Source organism: Toxotes jaculatrix, chromosome 8, assembly GCF_017976425.1.
Source record: "Toxotes jaculatrix isolate fToxJac2 chromosome 8, fToxJac2.pri, whole genome shotgun sequence".
Lineage (NCBI taxonomy): Eukaryota > Metazoa > Chordata > Actinopteri > Toxotidae > Toxotes > Toxotes jaculatrix.
The window spans coordinates 1,214,017-1,236,492 of record NC_054401.1 but is presented as its reverse complement, the minus strand read 5'-3'; the positions used below and the strand labels follow the sequence as shown (position 1 = coordinate 1,236,492).

The 22,476-nt window shown below is 45.6% G+C and overlaps 1 protein-coding gene and 1 long non-coding RNA gene across 2 annotated transcripts; one reads left to right on the top strand and one right to left on the bottom strand.

Moving 5' to 3' along the window:
• Positions 1-65: 65 nt before the first annotated feature.
• Positions 66-13,775, top strand: nagpa (N-acetylglucosamine-1-phosphodiester alpha-N-acetylglucosaminidase). The gene is made up of 12 exons (XM_041044919.1): positions 66-223; positions 2,656-2,861; positions 3,071-3,338; positions 6,927-7,066; positions 8,104-8,212; positions 8,869-8,997; positions 9,157-9,362; positions 9,916-9,963; positions 10,122-10,250; positions 10,389-10,520; positions 10,696-10,777; positions 12,752-13,775. The coding sequence occupies exons 1-12, from the start codon at positions 141-143 to the stop codon at positions 13,020-13,022; spliced, it is 1,803 nt and encodes a 600-aa protein (XP_040900853.1). The 5' UTR covers positions 66-140; the 3' UTR covers positions 13,023-13,775.
• A 5,035-nt stretch (positions 13,776-18,810) lies between these two features.
• LOC121186235 lies at positions 18,811-19,297 on the bottom strand. Its single transcript, XR_005894420.1, has 2 exons — positions 19,231-19,297; positions 18,811-19,039 (listed from the first exon to the last, which is right to left on the bottom strand). It is a non-coding gene; the product is annotated as an uncharacterized LOC121186235 (long non-coding RNA).
• Between the last annotated feature and the right edge of the window lie 3,179 nt (positions 19,298-22,476).

Here is a 22,476-nt window from a genome sequence, read left to right as displayed (position 1 = left end):
GCTCACGCTCGGCTTTAATTTTGATAAGCAACAGGAAGTCGCGTGTTTTGGTGTGTTTACTTAAATGTCATGTGCTAACTGGATGATGTGTCAACCAACAGGGGGAGAGGGGAGTTCGGAAGACTAGTTTTCCTCCTCTTATGGCAGCAGTGTCGGGGAAATGTCCGTGTGTGTGGCTGTTGCTGTGGCTCTGCGTCCGGCTGTCCGTGACCCAAAACACCCGGTAAGACAGCTGGTTCCTGTTGAGCTAACCGCTAATGTTAGCCTGCTAGCTACTGGTAGCGGAGCCTGAAGACCGAGGGAAGTGTGACCACGCTCGGTCTTTACCTTTTTAAGAGACAGTCGAGTTAGTTAGAGTTGAACGAAGCACATTTTAGTCAACATTTTGCTAACATGTAATGGCACAGAGCTTCTCACAAACGCATTAAGTAAAATCATGCTAATCTAACTTGCAGGCAACAGCATCAGACAGCTGTTGATAAGATACAACTTCTATTTGGGTTCAAAGATCTCAAACCCAAATGAGGCCTTTAATCCTATCACTGGACTAAACACAAAAACAAGGAACTTAAAATTTGAAGGACATAAATGTAATGTAACTGCGACTAGTTTTAGCACATCTATCACATTAACAGGTTCCGGTACATTAGATTTCTGCTGCGCTGCTGTGGTTTTAAATTAAAAACATTCAGATAACACTCAGATAACATTCGACCAGGCCAAACTTGCGTCTCAAGATGAGACTTGCCCTCACTTTTTGGTTTCGATCTTCAAAGGGAACTAACGGCTCCTGTGAAAATGTCACTGCAGTTGGACGCTTTGGCCACAAGATGGACCCGTTGTATCACAAGCGCAGATACTCACCATAAAATCATTCATTCATTCATCTTCTACCGTTTAATTCCGTCAGGGTCGCGGGGGAGCTGGAGCCTATCCCAGCTGACTATGGGCGAGAGGCGGGGTACACCCTGGACTGGTCGCCAGTCAATCGCAGGGCTGACACACAAAAGACAGACAACCACGACACAGACACAGACACAGACCTATGGGCAATTTAGAGTAGCCAATTAACCCGTGCATATTTTTGGGACTGTGGGAGAGAACCCACGCAGGCACAGGGAAGAGCCTCGACCGGGGTTCGAACCTTGAACCCTCTTGCTGTGAGGCGACATGTGCTAACCACTGCTCCACCGTGCCACCCAATAATTAATTCCCTTTTCTGAACACTTTCTGCTTCCATCTGTTTAAATGTGAGACTGAGGGATTTCTTATTAATGTATGGTAATAAACTGAGTATCTGAGTTTTGGACTGCTGATCCAATAAAACAAGCGATTGCATCTCTGAGAAGTTGTAACAGGTGTGTTTCTGACACTTTACCTCCCTGATGGTACTAAACATCTGAACTGCCTAAACGTTTTGCACAGTACTGGCCATCAGTGTCACAGAGGGAAATAACAGGTCAAAAATAAACTATTTTGGATGTAATTTTTGTTGATTGCACATTATCTGCTCTCTGCAAAACTACAGGGTAAAACATGTTAAGCTGGGAAAATCACTGTGTCATCTCAGGTCCATGTAGTCTGACCTTTGAATAACTTTAACAGTAATTAGGTTGCAGAGTAGCTTCTCATTAAATGCAGCACATTTATTGTCATTGTTTTTAAATTTGTTCAGGGTAAACATTCCCAAATTATTATTTTTGACATTTTATAGTATCATTCGCCACAGGCAGGTGAGCCTGCGTCCAGGAGCAGCAGGTGTCTGGGAGCAGCATAACAAAAAGAGAAAGTCTGGGATAAGAGTAAACATTAAAATAATGATGAGAGATATTAAAACCTAGAAAAACTAGATAGAGCATGGACTGTTTTTACACGTGAGGCTGAAGCAAAAACCACAGTTCAGCACATTCCTTCATGTGATGAAACTCTGATTTGACCAGTGGAGGCTGTGTGATGAAACTTAGCCCATTAAATGAGTCAACATGGGAAGACAAACTCGCAGGGTTTATTTATGAATCCAACCACCAAAAACATATTTTTATTTCTGCAGCATCCCTAGAGGACACAAGTGAAGTTATTTTTTATATCCTTTAGGGTTGTGGGAATGTTTTTCTTCTTCAGTCAGCAGATAAGAAGCTTGATTTACGACAGGATATTTGAACACTCACACTAACACATTGGTGGGCTGTTGTGGGCATCATGAGCAGGGCTCATTATTTTTGGTTTTTAGTTTTCCAAAACAAGATTAGCAAGATTAAATCCTCCATTGCAGTGTTTGTAATGTGATAACTGATGGATTCAGATAGAAATATCTATTTTTGGCAATTTCAGAAAATGTCATACGGGACAAATCAGAACACTTGATCACAATGTTAGAAAAATCCATTATGACCATAGATTTTGGACATTTCCGACAATGACCTAAGACACCCAAACATTTAATGGTAAAACCTCTCAGGAAACAGATAGGTATCTCACTGTGTATCATCATACCATCCAACCTTAGTTTGGGAATTTATAAGTGTATATTCTGAATTTTAAAACAGATGCAAACCTGCTTAAAACCGGAGCAAATTTCATGTACTTGAAAAAAATACTTGCAAGCCTTTTTACCTTTACTGGTATAAAATACTGATTCTCTCTCTCTTCTTGCAGAGTCTCTATGGACGATGACATTCTGCTGCCGTACGCCCACGGCCACGGTCCGTCCCACTCTCACCGCTATGTTAGAGACTGTCAACCCATCGTTCATGGCAACACCACCCATGAGAGCTGGCCCTCCAGTAACCACAGCGGGCTGCCTTTGGCCGAGTCCTCAGTGTTCGTGACGGATGTGCCAGGAAGCTCCAGATATGTTTACGGTCAGTAATGGAGATGTTACAGGAGCACAAACCACCTGAAGACTGTTCAGACTGATGTGAGACACTGTGTTGAGTCAGCCGATGATGTTTGTCTGATGAACCTCTGATTCATTGATCCCTCTGTTTATTTATTTACTCCATGACTTGTGATCCATTTCTAAAATCTGAATCATCAGTGTTATCTCAGCCAATCACGTCTTTGTTTCCAGGCCACATGACGGTGGTCCACGACCCGCTGAGGACGGTGTCGGTGTTGGAGCCAGGAGGGCCAGGTGGCTGTGGGATGAATCAGAGGGCCTCGGTGGAGGAGACGGCCAAAGCTGCTGGGTGTCTGTTTGCCCAGAACGGCGGCTTCTTCGATACGCACTCAGGCAAATGTATCGGCAACGTGGTGAGCGACAGCAGGATGGTGCAGGACAGCGGCGGGGTGCAGAATGCCCAGTTTGGAATCAAGAGGGACGGCACCCTCATGTTCGGGTAAGAGATCCAGCTGGGAAACGAGGCACAGGTAGCTGGACCCCAGCCCAGACATGGCCCCAGTGTAGCACGGTCAGTCCACCTCAGTTATAAGCATGTGTTCTCACTTATCTCTTGGAATAAAACCAAAACTATCTGCATGACGAGACACCACCAGAGATAAGTGAGAAAACATGTTGTTCCCTCATTTGGTGTAATGGCCCTTTAACCATCTATGATCTGAATCATTTGGTTGGTTGCTTTGTTGGAGATGGCACACAGATCAGGTTCAGTGTGGGAGTGAACCAAAACAGTAAAGCTGTGGCGCTGCAGAAGAAAACAGAAGTTGCCAGATCACAATAGTCAGTATACCAACAACTTTTATTTTGATAAGGCACGTGGCTCCGTTCTTCCTGAGAGTTATCATCCGTGTTGGAATGTGTCTTTACACATTCAGAAACCAGATTTTGCATAAACTCAAGCCACTTTCAGTCCCCTTCATCTGCCTCTGTGCACCTGACAGCATGTGTCTGAAATACCCCCTGGTCTCCTGGAGCAAACCACATGTGCAAGAACTGAGTGGCTTCCTGTTTGTGTGGGCCTGCAACATATAACCTCTGGTTCAGTTTGATGAGCAACTAAACAGCAGTCCTACATATGATGAGTCACTGTAGCACCAGTCCGACCACGGTAACGTCACAACAACTGTCAGATTGTCTTAGAAATAGTAAGTTTCAATAAATAATTCTGAAGTCATTCGTGGATTAGGATAGAGCAATATCTTGTAATTTTGTCACACAAACATACACACAATCTCACACAGTTGGTCTGTAAACTGTGAAAATCTATTTAACTTGTTTGTTTGATACCTGAGGCCAGAAATCCCAGGAATTCCTGCATGATGCAACCCTCTGTGTGGGCGCTGTGGGTCAAACACCCGCAGAGAATCAAGCTCAGATAAAAAAAACGAAATAAAAATAGATGTACCTCACACACAGAAAACCACGAACCTGAGGCGACCGCTCGCTGTCCTGCCGGGTCGTTCTGTGTCGTGAACCTGTCGCTCAGTCCAGAAACAAACATACATCTCATTTAAAATAGAAAATATTGCTTCATCCACAAAAAAACAAAGTTTTGGGCCCAGTGTGATGCAAGAGTTGGGCTGTGTTTGCATCTCCTGGCAAAAGCGACGCCTTCACGTGTCAGGATTCTCAGAACAAGGGTCAACGTTGCAGTGTATGTAAGGAATAATTGTTTTAAGAAAATGAAGCTGTTTGTTGGTTGTTTAGTACGAAACTGCACATTTCAGTGGTAATTAATTTTTCTTTACCGTGTCTTTTGTATGTTTTGAACATGTTTTATTTATTTATTTATATTTCGAATTTGAATTATGAGGATTTGATGCTTTTCTTTGTTATAAATAATAACAAACATATCAGAATAACTTTGCGTTTTGGGCCATTGCTCGGGCAAAACAAACATCTGGAACATTCCCCCTTTGGCTCTGGGACATTATAATGTGCCATTACAGATTTCAGACTGGTCCCCAGCAGGTGATCACTGGATCATTATGTTGATCTGTCACATGCAGTTTGGACGCACAGCTTGTTTTTCTAAGGACACTGTCTCCTCATGGCCACACACGCACACACACACACACACACACGCACACACACACACACACACACGCACACACACACACACACACTCATCCTGTTCCTTCCTCGTTATCTTTCACCCCCCCCCTCCCTGTTATTTGCCACAGCTCACAGAGAATTAATGGAGCTGTGCTGACTCGTTGATGAGTCACCTACAGTGCAAACACTGTTCGTCCTGTTTGAGCTTAATTTACATGTCAAATTTAATACAACAAAGCAGCTTTATGTGTTTGATGAGCGTGTGAAGGTAAAACACTTCAAAGCTCATACGTTTTTTACAGAACAGTGAACGGCTGTAAATACTGGTTAAATTATCTCATCACTATCTCTGCAGTGTTTGACCCAATCAGCAGGGAGGCTGTGCTTTAAGTATAAAACATCATCACAGCTTGTCAAGCTGCTTTGTTAATGTACAGTGGGGTAAACATGACTGTATCGTTAAATGTCTTTGTAGTTTCAAACAAAGACGACAAAACTGCTTCTTTGAGTTTCAGCAACAACAATATTATAATGAGGAGCTATTTCCACTAGCTGCTCCTTCTTACAGCCCTTAACAAATGCTAATGTCGGTGACTCAAAGAACTCAGCCAAGGAAGCCATTACCACCAACACTCATTCAGAAAATACAGTGATCACCGTCAAACTGCACTGAGGCGAATACCAGCCTCTCACTGCCCACCCCAAACTGGCTAAATCTCAACCCTAGGCTTCGTGTGATACTTGTGGTGGGTATTTACGCGCTGCATCGCCGGCAATAATCACACAAATCACAAAATATGGCTGCCAGAAAGCACATGGTGTAGCTCCCACAATGAACACAGAGACAACAGATCAAAACATCCACACAAACTGCCCAAAATACAAAGCACAACCAAAACCAGCATATGGCTGAACCAACCAAACTAAAACCATACCACCCCAGGTCCACTTCCTAAGGCAACAAACAAAACCTACCACAACATAACCTGAAATGGAAGAGTGAAGAGTGTGAGTATGCAGGTGTTGAATGACGTGAAACAAAAGCAAAAGGTTAACTCAAAACAACATAATCAGCCCAAACCAAAGCAAACACGTGGTGGTGGTGTGCCTGTGGACAGAGAACGGGAGACAACGAGCAATCGATTGCACTGGCTTAAATAGACTCTGCAACAGGGCCCAGGTGTGTTGAGCCACTCAAGACACCTGCAGACAGGAGGGACAGACACACCCAGAGGATGTCACACATGAAGACAAGACACACCCAGAAGATGACACACATGGTGTGATAAATTGTCTCATTGCAGGGAAACAGAATTATTTTATTTCACGTTTGTTTTTCCTTTTTCTTCCATTTCTGTGTAATAGTTTTAAAAATAGCAGCATCTAATAAGGTTTCATAGTTGTCAATTTGTTGTCAGACTCCAATGTTCTCATTTACAAAATGATTATAAGAACTTACTTAACAGGAACATCTGCTCTGCGTCTGCATGTTTCTGATCCATTAAGAGGCGTACAGGCAGTTCTGTGAGGCTGAACCTGGGCACAGCGGTGCTTTGAGCTAAATGTTGCCATCAACTTCCTCAGTGACAACGATAACATACATAATCTTTGCCATGTTGGCCATCCTGGTGATAGCATGTTGTCATCAGGTAATTATTCTGACGGGAGTTTCTGTTTCCGTAGGTGTTTGGTCATAAACTGAAGTATTGGACAAATTAAAAAAACTTTGAGCTGATGAAGGCGCTAGAGGAAAAGTCAGAGGGTCACCAACATTATTACAGGTTCAGCCTGTGGGGGACATGAATGTCTCAACCAAATTTACCGGCAATCCATCCAAGATTTCTCAAGACATTTCACTTAAAATCAGAAATCTAAACCTCGTGGTGTTCCTACAGGAAAAGTCCAAACTTCCACACTTTCCATCACTCTGACTGTGATGTCCTGATTTTCTGTCTCGCCTCCGTCCACCCAGGTACCTGTCACAGGAAGATGTTTTGGACCAGTCCAACTCGTTCGTCCAGCTGGTCAGTGGTGTGGTGTGGCTGCTGAGGAACGGCGAGGTTTACATCAACCAGAGCCTGAAGGCCGAGTGTGACAAGTCACAGGAGACAGGTACATACTGTGGAATGAAGACTGATGTAGACCCACGAATTAAGATAAGGTCAACCTGTTGTGGCTTCAGGTCACAGGTTGCCATAGTGACAGACGTAAACTGTCAGTAAACCTGGTTTAACTCGCCAGTCCCTTTTTACTAGAATACACTGGGAGGTAGCAGCTGGATCTGCTCCAGTTCAGCAGTAATTAAGTGTAACTGCGCCTCAGTGCTGCTTTCCAGTGTTTGCATAAGGCAGAAATTTGTCTGTGGCCTGACGCAGCTCCATCGCAGCACCAAAACACAGCACTGCACTGTTTGATTAACAGTGACAGGAGCGAAACTATGTGGACCAGCCAGAGTTCACATCAGGTTTCTGAACTGCATACGCATTTATCACTGTACTCAGTTCACAGGCAGAAGGACACACATGCTGTAAAACAGATGAGGATGAGTTTTCCCAGAACTGACTGGTCAGTGTTTACATAATGCTGAAACTTGACCCCAGGTTTGTGTGGTCATGCAATCAAACTCTGCAGAGACGTCCACCCACAGGCAGCCAGTGTCGGTGTCATGTTGCTTATGTGGAGCGACCAACAGTATATGCAGGCTAAGTTTGTCTAATCTAAATCAATTTTATCTAAAAATACTGTAATTAAAATACCTGTAAAATAACCACTGTGTAATTTAGGGCTTTAGGAAGTAAAGTCTCAAGCTGGAGAAAAAAGGATGGAGTGAGGAGAAACGCTTTCATTATTTCTGTGGTGGGTTTTTGTTTCTGAAAAACAGACTTTCCAGTGTAAACATCCTCATGTCACTGGATCCACGAATGTTATTAGGACAAGGTGTTAGACTTCAGGAAGCGCGTAGACCTGAGGTGAAAACAAGAAAGACAAAACGTCCTCAGAAAATAAATGTTACACAAACCACAGTAACACTGTTACTGTGGGGATTGTTGGTCTTCATGTTAGTTCTTCTGAGACAGATTTACCAAGTCTTATAGTTTGTTTTTTAGAACTAAACTTTAATACAGAACAATTTTCTTGCACTTTCACAGGACTGTTCCGCACTTTTGTGGATGTGGTGTCGGCCAGGACGGCGGTGGGCCACGACGCCGAGGGCAAACTCATCCTGTTCCAGATTGATGGACAGACTGGAGTGAGAGGGTAAGAAGAGGAGAGAGGTGAAAAATGCTTTCGCTGATTCTTTTATCCAGAGCAACAGACTCCTTCTAAAGATCTTGACAACCAGAAAAACTGTTTTGTTTTTTTTTTGTGCTCAGATGCAGAGGAGTGTGAGAGACGAGAGATGCAAACAGCTTTATGTTCCCCTACATCAAACTATACCAATATAAACAGTGTTGTTTGTATAGGATGTGAAAATACATCAGGCCAGGCCCAGCCCTACTAACAGGCTCAGGTCACATCAGCCCCCGTAGATCTCTCCACCAATCGATCCTATCGATCCGAGTTTCCCTCCACCCTCAGATCTGCAGTGACCCCTGGAGATTAATGTGTTGGTGTTAATGATCAGGCTCTCAGAAGCACAACAGACTCACATGTCTAAACATGTCTGCTCCGCTCAATATCAGGCCACCGCACGCTCGATAAAACACGTGCGTGTCAGCCTCAGAGTCTGAGCCTGTGTCTCTGGTGAACGGCGGCAGCCTTGTTGAGATATTGTTGTGACACACTGACGGATGGTTTGACAGCCTGATGTCACACCGTTACCAGGGTGTCAGCGTTTTCCCCGATCGCAGTGTTTGTCTCCAGCTCTTCCGTCTCAGCCTGGATCTAACGCCTTGTTGTGTTCGCCTGTGCAGGATGAGTCTTTGGGAGGTGGCTGAGTTCCTGAAGAAGTACGGCGTGATCAATGCCATTAATCTGGATGGAGGCGGGTCTTCCACCTACGTGATTGATGGCTCACTGGCCAGCTACCCCTCTGATCACTGGTGAATGAATCCATCACGTGTTTTATAAGACCATCTTATTCCCTGCAGTACCATGAAATATTACAATAACAGATGTGATTTACGTCTGATGCTTTGCTCTGTATCTGTTGTTGTTTTTTTCACTCTGCTCATCTGCTGCTTTTTATCCTCCTCTCCCAGTATACCAGACAACAGGTGGCGCTGTGGCCGGCGCGTCTCCACCATCCTGTGTGTTCACCAGCGGCGCTGCCAGCCGTCGGACTGCAGCGGGCACGGGGACTGTGTGGACGGACGCTGTCGGTGCCAGGCGGGCTGGAAGGGTCCCTCCTGTGACTCTCTGGTGTGTCAGCCGCCAGCCTGCGGCGCCCATGGTGTCTGCACTGCCAGTAAGTGTGGATTATTATGAATGACCTCTTCCTATGATGTAATACCAGCGTCCTCCAAGATGACCACGGAGCTGAATCTAAAACCATGAAGGGAGGACGTAGTACAGGACTGCTGTGCTGTACTGTGCTCAATAAACCTGAGAGTAAATCTCACTCTATGTTCCAGTGAGGATGATAATCAGGTATCATTTGTACACAAGTGCAAAACAGCAGAGTGAGGAGGACAATTAAGCACAGTCTGCACACGCCCAGACAGTCCTGAGGAGACAGTCCTGTCCTGAGGAGACGTCTAATCGAGTGGGTGTGCAGGAAACCACGTACAGAGCAGGAAAAGAGACGTCAGTGAGATTACACATGTCCGCTATGCATCTGTCCCTCTCACTCTGTGCAGGTTTGCTCTGCTGGGTTTAGGTTCACATTCAGCTTTATTGGCGTTCGGCGGTTTACAGTGTGTTGAGACACTAAGAGACATTAAGAGTCAGAGCTGATTGGCTGGTGACTCGTCGTGCATCTGCAGAGTTTCATGTCTTTCTGTCCGTCTCCTCTGCTGCAGACGGCTGCGTCTGTGATGCTGGGTGGAGAGGGAGAAACTGCAGCCAAGGTAATCAGAGCTTCATGTGGTCTCACACACAGACACACACAGACACACACACACACACACACACAGATGTGTCGTGGTGGGTTTGTTGGTGGTGGTGATGTTTATTAAACGACCAGATTTCTTTAGATTGTGATGTTGGTTTTCTTACTTATTCAAAGAGTGCCTCCCGGGTTTCTATGGCGACGGCTGCAACCAGACCTGCACCTGCCGCAACGGCGGTTCCTGCGACCCCGTCCACGGACGCTGCGCCTGCCCACCTGGTTTCCACGGCAACGCCTGTGAAGAAGGTGTCGAGCTGCAAACATTTGAAAAATGATACACATGATAAATGGATTCACAGCACATCATCTCATTTGTGAAGATTGTTTTTGTCTTTGTGCGGTGAAAATGAAATCTCTGTTTAAATTTCACTCTCCCTCCGTCAGTGTGTCCTCTGGGCTTCTTCGGTCCGTCCTGCACTCAGGAGTGTCACTGTGACGACCAGTGCCCGTGTGACCCACAGACAGGAAGCTGTAACGCCACGCTGCCGCGAGAGACCAGCGACACCTTACACAGAGGTACACACACCCATACACACACGTCTGCACAGAGCTGGTGTTGTCATTGCACAGCTCTCAGCTCAGAGAACACCTGGTGGCTTTGGGCTGAAAACCAGACGCGAACTGAACTTTTCATCAGTGATTTTGTGAAAACAGCTGTGACACACGTCTTTTCTTCGTCTTCTGTCCATAGCTGGACACTGTCTGGCCACACAGATATTTGCATCTTGGAGACAAGAAGAAGAAGCTCACAGAGGGCAGCGTTATCTAACAGAGTAAGTGTCAAAGGTCGAGACACGTGAACCTTGACCTTTTTTGCAGCGCTTCCAGCTCTGGATGTAACTTCAACGCACGGGACAAACATTCCTGATCATATACGACGGAGCAAAATAAGGAGAACAGGTCAGAGGAGACGGAATGGAACAGTTTATTTCATGTTTCAGTGTTTTTTCATACGAGTGACAGTTACAGATACAAAGACTGTCCCTCAGATGTAGAGAATGTGCTGTGAGCTGAGGTGTGAAATCAAACCATCTGTCAGCCAAATGTTAGGAAATTCAGACCACAGCTGGTCAGTTTATCTTCCCTTCCAGCCACTTAAACACACATTGTTAGGAAGGTCTGGTTTTTTTTCTGGTCTGTCTTTTGTGTGGCTCAACGTTAAAACCAAAGATTCCTCACAAAAATAAATCTAAAACTATGTCGAATGCTTCGAGGCCAGTGGAGTTTTCAGCAAGATGATGAGAAATCACAGAGAGCTGGGCCACATTTCACAGTTTGATGTGAGATATTTAACAAGGAATAATCATATCTCTTAGCACAGCTCTGTCCTCTGCTCTGATTAATGGAGTCTGTTAAAAACACACACACACACACACACACACACACACACACACACACACACACAGCGAGACACTCCAGACCTGCATTTGGCTTCTTGTCTCAGTCTCTGCTTTACATGTAAACAAGGCCAACACTCTAAGGACGGGACGCATTCATTAGCCTCCTTAGCTTTCACATGCAAGTTAGGGATTGTTAGCTGTTGCTATGGTTTCTGGAAAGTGCTTTGTGAAGCGGCGCTCTGGTCACAGACGGAGAAAAGGACTGATTTTTTTCTAACATCACGAGTTATAACCCTTATTCGACCGCGTAAGCTGGGTTAGAAAACATTTTAGCTCGGAGAAGTGCTGAGACAGCAGAGGCTGAAAGACGTATTCACTCTCACTGTTGGGAACTTTTTGTCCTGGATGTCCTCTGCATCCGGACGCTTCACATTCTGCTTGTGCTACAGCTCTGGTGTATCTATCACAGCAGAAAAAATGAGTTTTGTGTTTTAAAAGCACAGTGTTGAGTTTAAAACATGTTTTCAGCTCATTCAGTCGGTCTAATTCATACTTAATGTCTTTTCTCAACTTGATTTGATATTAACAATTTATTTTACATCTAACTTCCTGGAAACTTGGTACACACAACAGTTCTAAGAGAAGAACAGTCCATAAACAGACGTCAGGTTCCATAACGAATTTCCCCACGGGGATTAATAAAGTATCTCTATCTATCTATCAGAGCTTTCTAGAAGCGCTAACAGAACTTCCTAACTGTTGAATGGACAGAAAATGTCCCACATCATTTTACAGGTCCAGCCTGTGGACGTGGACTTTCTTTGTTGATCATCATCAGCATGAAACACAAAACTGCTGAATTTCCACTGCAGCTGAAAACTACAGGTCAACAGCTTAACGTCAGTGAGATGAAGATTTACTTTCTGAATGAATTTCTAAAACTCTCAGTTATCAGTGCACAGTGAAGAAACATTTCCTGAGCTCTGTATTAGCATCAGGAAAACTCTCTCTCCGTCTCCCTCCCTCTCTTTTCCTCCGTTTCTCCTCCTCCTCCTCCTCCTCTCACTCACTCACAGACCAGGAAAACTAGTTTTGCTGTTTCATATGTGCAAAGTCAGCAACAAATGAATGAAATGCATCATGAAACATGGATGTCAGCGGTCAGTGTGTATAGGAACTCACCGACACTCGGGCGTGTTGGAGGAGCTGCAGGTTAAAATTAGACCCGGTGTGTAACGTTAGCAGGGGCCATGCGTGTCGCCAGCGGACGGTGGACGCAGGTTGGACGCAGGTTGGACGCATTCGTGATGGTTTGTTGACCATCTGTGTGTTTACATGCGCTGATGTAACCAGGTTACACTCAGGCTCATCGTCCAGAACTGAGCGTGTCCCTCCGTCTGTCCCCAGGCGAACGTGGCTGATCATCACCCTCGCCTTGGCCTCTCTGTTATCGGCCAGCCTGCTGGTTCACCTCACACGGGCCTGCCGCCGCTCGGTGGCGGCTCCCTTCCCCGAGCGTCAGGACTACTCCTACGTCCCGCTGACGACCATCAACGGAGCCGATCCACGTCCCAGAGCTGATGCCGGGGAAGCCGGGGAAGCGGATTTTGGATCGGACGACTCGGACTCTCAGGATGAAATCTTCTCACCGTCGCACACGGGGAGGCCGCAGCTGTGAGGAGGATCGGGGACGAGGACCGAGGACTCTTGTTACTGCACAGAGAGAAGCAGCTGCGGTAATCATTTCCACTGACAGCCCTGCTGCGGTGAAACAGAAGCTGGAGGAGGAAGCACTGCTCCGCGCTGCTCAGCTGGTCAGGTGTTCGCTCACACGTCCTGTGTCCACTCAGAGCTTTGTTTCGCCTCCATCCCAGCTCCAGGTGGGACGAAGTCAGAGGGTTATCCAGTTATCTTTGAGCCTAACTCAGGTTTTTCAGCATCACAGAGCAGATCACCATGGTAACAAGCTGTCAGCCTGCAAAAATGCAATCATCAAGTAGTGAGTTTACAAAAAAGTCACCAGCGATAAAGAGCAACTGAGACACCTTCAACATGTCGATACTCATGATCAGTTTATTAGAAAACTGAGCTCACCAGTGTTGAGCTCAGTGAAGCAGGAAACCCAGAGAGAACCAGAGTCAGGTGAGCTTCATGATGCAGACTCCAGGTACGATGAGCTAACAGATGAACTTTAACTCCAGTCAGGAAGGTGCTGGAGTTCAAAACAAAATGTTGCTCAGATTTTATCTCATTCGTTTCCTGTTTTCTTCTCATGCACCGAGCTGTGTGTCTGAATGTAAAGAATGTATGAGGTTAATGTGCAAATATGAATCATAATAGATGAAAGAAGCAGTTTTCCTGTCAAAATGTCACAAATTTGCTTTAAGTTTAATTCTTATGATTTTTTATTAAATCAAACCTTGTTTCTTGATTCTGTTCAACATTTTTTTTTATATTTATTCTTTATATAAAGTATTTACATGCAGTATGCAGCTGTATTAGAACTGGATTAAGTTGGTGCCGATGTTTGGTCAACATTTCCTGAGTCAACATTTCCTCCAGAATTCAGTTTTAAAACGTACTTGCTGTTACCAGCACTAACCACCGGTGTCACCAAATCACCCACCGCTAGAATCTGAAGTATTATTCCTTTAAGTTTCTCTGTGGGAACATGCCAACTCTGTATTTGATCATCTGTAAATGTCACCAAACATGATCAGATTCCTGATGAATGGAAATGACAGGATCCAGTTTTGTGTCCATGCTGTGAAACGAGTCGGCCTCTGATCTGCGTCTGGGCTCAGTCACTGACACGTGAATTCAGATTTCAGAAGATTTTCATGTCACGTTAACACATGTGAACATGTTTCTCTCTTTTTGTGTAGCATTTAGCGCTTCTCAGATGTTAGCGTCCTAGCATTAGCTCTCAGCACAGAGGTCCAGCGCGTCCTTAGTTGTGGTCCTTGTCCCGCAGCAGCTTCATGTTACGACCATGTTTTGCTGTGTGCAGATGTTTCTTGTTTTCGTGCTTGTTTATGTGCAGAGAGTTTTTCTGTCTGCTCTGACATCTGACACGAGGCTGGAGTTTCACCCGCAGGTCACTGCACCTTCAGGGGCTTTTTCCTGTCGACTCAGTTCACTGGAGCGTTCTCTGATGTGAAAACCGCACGCTGTTCCAGTTTCTCTCTTTGTGTCTGTTACCTGAATGTTCTGTGTTCTGCAGACGCCTGATGTGTGAGTGTTTCACTCCGTTTGGATTCATCTGAGGCAAAGGACGGAGGTGAGGGTCTGTGTCCATGTTACGGTCCCTGGTATGTCTGGTTGTGTGAATGCTGGATGTTTATAGATTTTCACTGTGTATGACAGTATCTGGTGTCTCCTCTCAGGGTTAAAGACGATGTTTTAGCCGACTGTAACAGACAGAAAAACCAAATTACCTTCATCACCACTGTTTTTACTGTTGTTTTTTTTATATTAATGTAATTTTAGCGCAAATTAGAAATTAAAATCTACTTTTTATTTTGTATGAAAATTTCAAATTAGCACTCACTGAGGTCTGAAGTCCCTAAGTCACAACTTTACAACACATGCCACAAACACAACATTAACATCTGAAGAATGTATAGCACAGTTGGCTTGTTGTACAGGTGTGTGTAGGTTAATAATGGCTACACACACCTGTACAGTAAATAGTAAACAGTAGCTGCAGTTACTGACAAAACCATCGAAGCTTCGGACTGTAAACGTCCGTGTGTGTGCTGGCACAGATGCTACATGTGTGTTTTCCTGCAGGCTGACCGAGAGGCTGCATGTAAACACACAGTGACGTCGTCAGCAGACGGCTTTGCCCTGCAGGTCAGATATGTGAGCCCTGTCATTTACAGTGGAGCTGCAGGAATCTGAGCGTCGTTCCAGCAGCTGAAGAATCAGGTCAGGTCATTAAATCTTCTCTCTCTCTCTTTGAAACACCGAAAGCCTGTCAGGAAACATTCTCTGCTGCAGCCTCACAAAAAAATTCACAAACACCGTGTGAGTCAGTTCCAGCTGATCCGAACGAAAACAGGCCGAACAGCACGAGCTGCAGTCAGTGCGTCGCTCGCTCCGCTGCACAGTCGACTCTTTCATCCGGCCTGCAGACGGTGAGCACAGGTTCAAACAGCTCCTCCAAGCCAAGCTCTCTGCAAAAGTCTCCGTGCGTTTGGAGATCGTTTGAATGTTTTATTCATTCATTCATTCATTCATTCCAGTTTCTTCTCTACCTCACTCTGAATAATTCAAATGTCTGAGTGTGATCAGCCACAGCACCTGGCACCAAACGCAGCAGGTTATCGAGCAGCTTCCTTCTTTCCCGTCCACATCAGATTCTCTTCTCTCCATCGCCGCTCGGCTCTCTCGTGTTCTTTGGAGGCCGAGGCGAAGCGTTATTGGATGACCGGTGGTGATCATTAACCACTTATCTGAGCAGCCATTGACAGTCACTCTGCAGAGCTTCACCACTCTCAATAATCCTGTTTGCACTGACCATCTGTGGAGGGAAACATCCAGGTCCTCACAGGCTGCGAGTCAACACGAGCCTCCGCTTCCTTTTCTTCTTATTTCTCTGTGCAAAGATCCGTCAGTAATCCTGTTAGTAATCCTCAGGCAGCCCTGCTTTGTAAACCGCAGGCTCAGAAGGAGCCGGGCTCAGATTTTCTTCTGACCGTTCTTCCTGCCAGGTCTGAGGTTTGAGTCCAGTTTATCTGTGTGTCTTTGTTGACACCGTGAACAAAACTCTGACTCTGACCCTTCGTTCTGTGTCCGTTGCTTCAGTTTGGGGTTTGCGTCTGTTTTTCTTACAGCTGCTGTGAATGAAAAGAACGAAACTCACTTTGGATTTTGGTTTTTCATTTTGGTTTCTGGTCCCGAGTCAGGACTCAAATCCAGCAGACCACCAGGCAGGGTCTACTGGATTTAACAAAACACTCTCACCTCTCGTGGTCCGTGTAGTAACTGGACGAGTTTCACTGAGGTGGACTGAGAGAGTCTGCTGTCCTCAAATTTGGTTCAAATTTTAACGGAATTTCCAGGAAATCACCAAAGTAAAACTCATGAGTGCGTGTGAGCTCCACACATATCCGAAGTTTTCGTCTAAGTCACATGATTTGCGGACGTCTGTCTGTTTGACTTCGGATCTTTATCCACACGACTTTTCCACCTCAGCCTTTTCACATTTCCACTGGTTTTTATGAGCAAACTGAAAATGCACATAAAAAACAGGTGGATGGAAACACTCTGACTAATGAGTTAAAAACTAATTTCCATTTCAAGCAGCAGACAGAGGAGACGTGAACCAGCGGACAGAGGAGACGTGAACCAGCGGACAGAGGAGACGTGAACCAGAGGACCAGGTGGGAACGCTGACGTCCCACCTTAGTTCCTCAGGTTCTAAATGAGCTCTGCTGCTGTTTCCTCCTCAGCTCCCGGCGCGGGTTTCAAACCTGGTTCAACACCATGTGATGTAATCTCATCAGGCGTCACACGGGGAACACATGAACACATCACCAGACATTTCCTCAGTGCACACTGTTTTCAGCCTGACCACGGTCTTAGTGTTTGGTGGACACTCAGCTGTCCTCAGGCGGGAAGTCTCCTCCCTGGTTTTTTCTTTTTTTCCCACATCCTCCTTCCATCAGGAATCATCCGAGCAAATTTCTGTTGACGTCTCTGTGGAGAAATGTGCTGCTCTAAAGCCCCGAACATCCACTTCTCTCCAAAGGTTTCTCTCTGTGTCGTTATCCCGTCTTTTATCAGCCACGTTCACTTTTCCAGTGATTCACCCTGACAGGAGCTTAGGAAAGCATCTGATGACTGTTTCCTCTCCAGACTAAAGTCTTCCAAAACAGAGGAGAGCTTCAGCTGCATGTTAAAAATAAAATAAAATAAAGATGTGGTGGTTTGAGGAGCGCGATGATGAGTTCAGGGCGTTGCCCTGGCATCCAAATTGTCCAGATCACAATCTGATTGAGCATCTGTGGGATGTGCTGGAACAAAAAGTCCAATCAGAGGCGACTCCACCTCACGGCTTACAGCTCTGAAAGGATGTGCTGCTGATGTCCTGTGTCATATACCACAGGGAGGCGTCAGGGCTCGGGTCAGAGCTGCTCTGGCAGCACGCTGAGCACCAGCAGCACGTTAGGCAGAGGTTTCCTCAGCGCTTCAGCTGATCAGAGTGTGGCGTTCCCACTTCAGACATGCAGTGACCTGCAGGGTTCAGAGGTTAATGCTTTGTGCTGCTGCTTTCATGCTGTATGTTCACACTTGGTTTTGTTGCTTGTTGAATGGTGGGATGTGTCGAACCAGTTGTTTAACTGGTGGATCTCCTCTCATACACTGACTCACTTTCTTCCTGCGTTTTCCTCAAGTTATTTTGATGGAGAAAGGAAACCGGCTGCGTTTTATGACTTCACCGCTATTATTAACTGGCTTTATGAGCTGAGGGCTGGAGAGCAGCCAGCTGACAGGACGCTCAGCCAATGGCCTGCTGACTCTGCTCTTCGTCCCGCCTCCCGGTTAGCTGATGCAACTCAGGAGGAGGATGTCATTTTTCAGTTTTCCCACTGACTTGAGTGTGTGAGGACAGTCCACACTGTGAAGACATCATGGTCCACTCTGTCCATCTGTAAGATCAGTGCTGTATTCTCTACCTGGCCAGAAGTATGTGGACCTTGATGTTTCAGCTGTATATGACCGTTGAACATGTCGTTCCAATGTCTCGCCTCTGCTCTTCTGGTTTCAGTCTGTCCACCAGATGTTGAACCTGCTGCATGGACGGAGCATCACTGGGGTCCAGTACTGATGCTGGTGATGAGGTCTGGCTCTCAGTCTGCGTTCCAGCTCATCCCTCAGGTGTTAGATGCAGTTGCTGCTTTTGTGTCTCTGCTAAAACTAACTTTGTGTACGACTGTAGGACCACAACTACTCATCAATCATTGGTTGATCTTATCACTTTTTGTAATTTCACCATGATACAAAACAGAAAAACGCCCTGATCTTGGTATTTTTAAAACCTGCACTCCAGTCCAGTTCAGCCGAGTCAGCTTACACCACAAAACATCTGATGCAATGAGGAAAAATATCAGTCGATGCTTCACAGATTTCCTGACAAACAAATCAGCTCCTCCACAAACTTCCTGAAGCTTCTATAATCTCTTTTTTTTTTTAAAAAAGGGTAATGTTTAATTTCACAGGTCTGTTATTTTCTAATCCTTTCCTGAAAGTTTCCAGGAAAGAGTCGTGTAGTTTGGTTCTAATTTCAGAAAAACAGACACAAAGTTCAGACACTGGTATCTCAGTTTATCATTGACTTCCAGACGAATTCCCAACACAGAAACTGCTCCATTTAAACCCCAGTGAATATTTATCAGTTATTTATTATTGGAAACTTTATCCTTCATTGATGCTGAATTGCTTGCTTGTTTGTTTGTTGACACATTTCACAGTTTGCACGTGTAGCTCACCTGTTAGCTCAGCGTTTGTTGCACCAAGTCGTCGCGCTGTTTTACCGCCGCGGCCCTGTGAGTCTGAGCGGCTGACAGACACTGCGCTGCCCTCACCAGGTGTGCCCTCACCAGGTGTGCCCTCCCGAGGCTAGACAGCCAGCTAACATCAAACGACGAATGCGAGGCGACTTCCTGGTCACAGACACACGCTGTCAAACTGAAATACAACAGAGAAAACAACGCAAATCAGTATCCGCACAAAAAAAAAAAAAAACAGAACATTTGCAAAATAAAATGGAGCTAGCAAGCTAGCTAAGCTAAACAATATGCGAGTTAGCCGCTAACATAAAATGCTACAAACACAACACGCTAAACGAACCACTTACAACTACACACAATAACACTCACAGGCTGAAGCGTGTGTGAACACATTCACCGACTTTAACAGCGCGACTCTCCGTTACCGTGATTTCCGTTCACTCAGGTAACGTAACCGAGCGGAGCGGCAAAGATGCCGGTTACCATATAAACAAGAAGAGCGCTCACTCTGTTGCAGTTTTCAAAAACCAAGAAAAGAACCGAACACTCACTCCAACACAAATTTCATGAACTAAAGAAAAAATATATATCTTTTACATTTTTACACTTTTTAACACTTAACATTTATGAACTTTAACATTGTTTTTAATCTAAAGACAGCACAGACATATTTTATTGATTATTGATCATTTTCTCCTGCAAGAAGAGACTCACGACTTTGTTTTTAACTTTGTCAGAGTTGTTTGTGTTTTTTTTCCCTCAGGCTCAGAGAGAACAAAGGTCAACAGACGCTCCTCGTGTGTACAGGCCTGTACAGTGCGTGTGCGAACTGTCACACCGCAGAGGTCAGTGTGTTACCGCGGCCTGGCCCACATTCCTCTCTGCATGTTTACGACACGACGAACCGCTTGACTCGACCCGTCACCGTGGCAACAGTCAACAGCTGGAGGAGACACAGCCGACTGGAAACGGCCCGAGAGGCAGCGTTTGTGTTTACGAGTCTGCGGAGACCTAAACATGAAAACCTGACGCGTTAAGAAAAAGTTTGACAGTGAGAGTCAGTTAAGTACTGCTGAGTAGGCTACTGCCGAGTACTGCTGGGTACTGCTGAATACTGCTGAGTACTGCTGGGTACTGCTGAATACTGCTGAGTACTGCCGAGTACTGCTGGGTACTGCTGAGTACTGCCGAGTACTGCCGGGTACTGCTGAGTACTGCCGGGTACTGCTGAGTACTGCTGGGTACTGCTGAGTACTGCTGAGTACTGCCGGGTACTGCCGAGTACTGCTGGGTACTGCTGAGTACTGCTGAGTACTGCTGGGTACTGCTGAGTACTGCTGAGTACTGCCGGGTACTGCCGGGTACTGCTGAGTACTTCTTCCTCCTGGTGTGTGGAGCGTACAGCACTGATCAGGAGTGTGTCAGGATACTACAGCAGAAGTACTTGTCAGATGGTGGAATAGTTTTCGGAAACACTCCACCTCCACCTCCGAGTGTCACTGTTCGTATCAGCTACACCCGCTTTAGTTTGTTTGAACCACTTAACTATCACTCGACCGGCGTAACGCAGGCTCGTTATCACCTGATGCTGAGAGCAGATGGTTCTGAAACTTTTCCAGAACCATCCTCGGCCCGCTCCACGCCATGTTATTCCCCCGGTCTTCAGTGCCAGCAGCGACGCGAGGTCGTTGACCCGTGCAGCGATCAGAGGGGACGTTATTGTGCAACGCTGATAGTAAACATTAGCCAGATTATGTAAAGACGCGGCAGCAGGAAGGCGACTGTGCATTGCTGTGATGGGTGGATGTGATGTGCATCAGCGGCCGCTTATTATGTTATTATGTTGGCAAGCAGGACGTTTAGTTCACGACACTCCCACTAACACACACACACACACACAGCTCTGAACACCTTGCAGTGCTGGAGTATCGCTTAATGAGAAAGATAAGATTCCAGCTATCTGAGTTTATATTAAAGAATATGAACCTGAGGCTTCAACCCAGAGACTCCACTGGGCTCTGTTTAACAAAAGATGGTGGAACATGGAGAACAGGAACCAGCACGGCCTCAGAGCCCAGGACCCCCTGAGCCCGGGGGCCCCTGGGCTTTTATTACTGAATTTCATGTCTAGCTCAGAGGCAGGACTGTGTGTGTGTGTGTGTGTGTGTGTGTGGGACTGAGTGACAGTAAACTACAGTCTGTGTGTTGGTGTTGATAAAGGAACATGTCACCCAGTGTAACAGTGAGAATCACTGATGTGTTGTAGCTCTGTTTTCTCGTGGGTGCAGGCGCAGACTGAGGAGCAGATCTAACATGTCCTCAGTTTGCTCTGTAAAGGAAGAAATTCACTTGTTTCAGTCAATAAAGAATTCATGTAAACATCAAAGCTTTCTAGATTTCTTTCCTTTTTTATTCCCTGTTTTTATCCAGGACATTTCCCAGTTATTCCAGTAACCGGCGTCCTGTTCTGGATCTGGTCTCAGGCAGCAGGTTAGAGTACAATGGAGGTGAAGCGGTGGTGATGTAACAGAGCATGGAAGGAAAAAAAACAGGAAGGGAGCGGTGGAGGACGTCTTATCAGTGTTGTGATGTGAGAAAAGTACAGGTAGGACCTTGTTATTTGGGAATGGAAAAATGTAGGGTAACATGTTGCCCTGTGTCCTGCTTCTCTGTGTGTTTTTCCACAGCTGTGTACAGCGTGTGTCTGTTGGCCTGAACCAGTCACACTTTTTCTGTCAGTTAAAGACGAGAACGACAGTGAAGCAGCTCTACACAAACACCCAACGTCCGACACATGTTAGCTCTGCCATCTCAGAGTAACCCCGGCCCTTCCCGCTTTTCCTCTCACCTGAATCCGCCCATGCCCACCTGCTCACCTGTCCACCCATCCCCTCATTAGCTCCCTGGTGTATGTGCTGTTCCACTTCCTCTTGCACTCGATTGTCTGTTGTTCCTGCTGCTCACTGACTTCATCTCACACTGGGCCTTTACCTGCTCTCACCTGAGCTACCTTTTAATAAAGGTTAGCCATTTGAACTTTTCCTCTTTGTCTCTGAGCCATGACAGCTAACATTAATGTTAGTGTCTCCACAGGCTAACATCACCTGCACCTCATGGAACAACCAGGCTGTATTTTTTTGTTTGTTTGTTTTACAGCTAACATGCACCAGGAAAGAATACTTCTCTAATCTTTTACCTGACAAGAAACAAACAAACAAACAAACAAACAAACAAACAAAAACCACATCAGTTTAACAAAGAGAAATCCTGTGTGTTTGGGATTTGAAGGAGAAGAATGTGGGGCACAGGTCTCAAATGTTCATACACCTTTAAGAGGTACTGTAAATATTAAAGAGCCCATCCTGTAAAAACAGCCCCTGTCCCTTCAGGTCCAATAGTCAAATCCAGTTTTATTGTAGCAGCACATTTCACACTGAGGTGTAACTCAGCCTGTCTAAACATCCAGAGTTTAAAACACTGCAGGCGGCTGGAAACATCAAATAAGAAAGACAAGATAGTCAAGGTTATAAAAGAAGGCAAGAATATTTTAAAAGTGTAAACATACAGGAATGGATATGATGAAAGAAGAGAAATGTCAGACAAGAACAACAGAGA

Excerpts from the sequence above, each read along its gene's own strand:
- nagpa (XM_041044919.1), top strand. The coding sequence starts at position 141 with ATGGCAGCAGTGTCGGGGAAATGTCCGTGTGTGTGGCTGTTGCTGTGG. Across the intron at positions 2,862-3,070 it reads AAGCTCCAGATATGTTTACG|GCCACATGACGGTGGTCCAC; the intron begins GTCAGTAATGGA and ends CTTTGTTTCCAG. Across the intron at positions 7,067-8,103 it reads TGACAAGTCACAGGAGACAG|GACTGTTCCGCACTTTTGTG; the intron begins GTACATACTGTG and ends GCACTTTCACAG.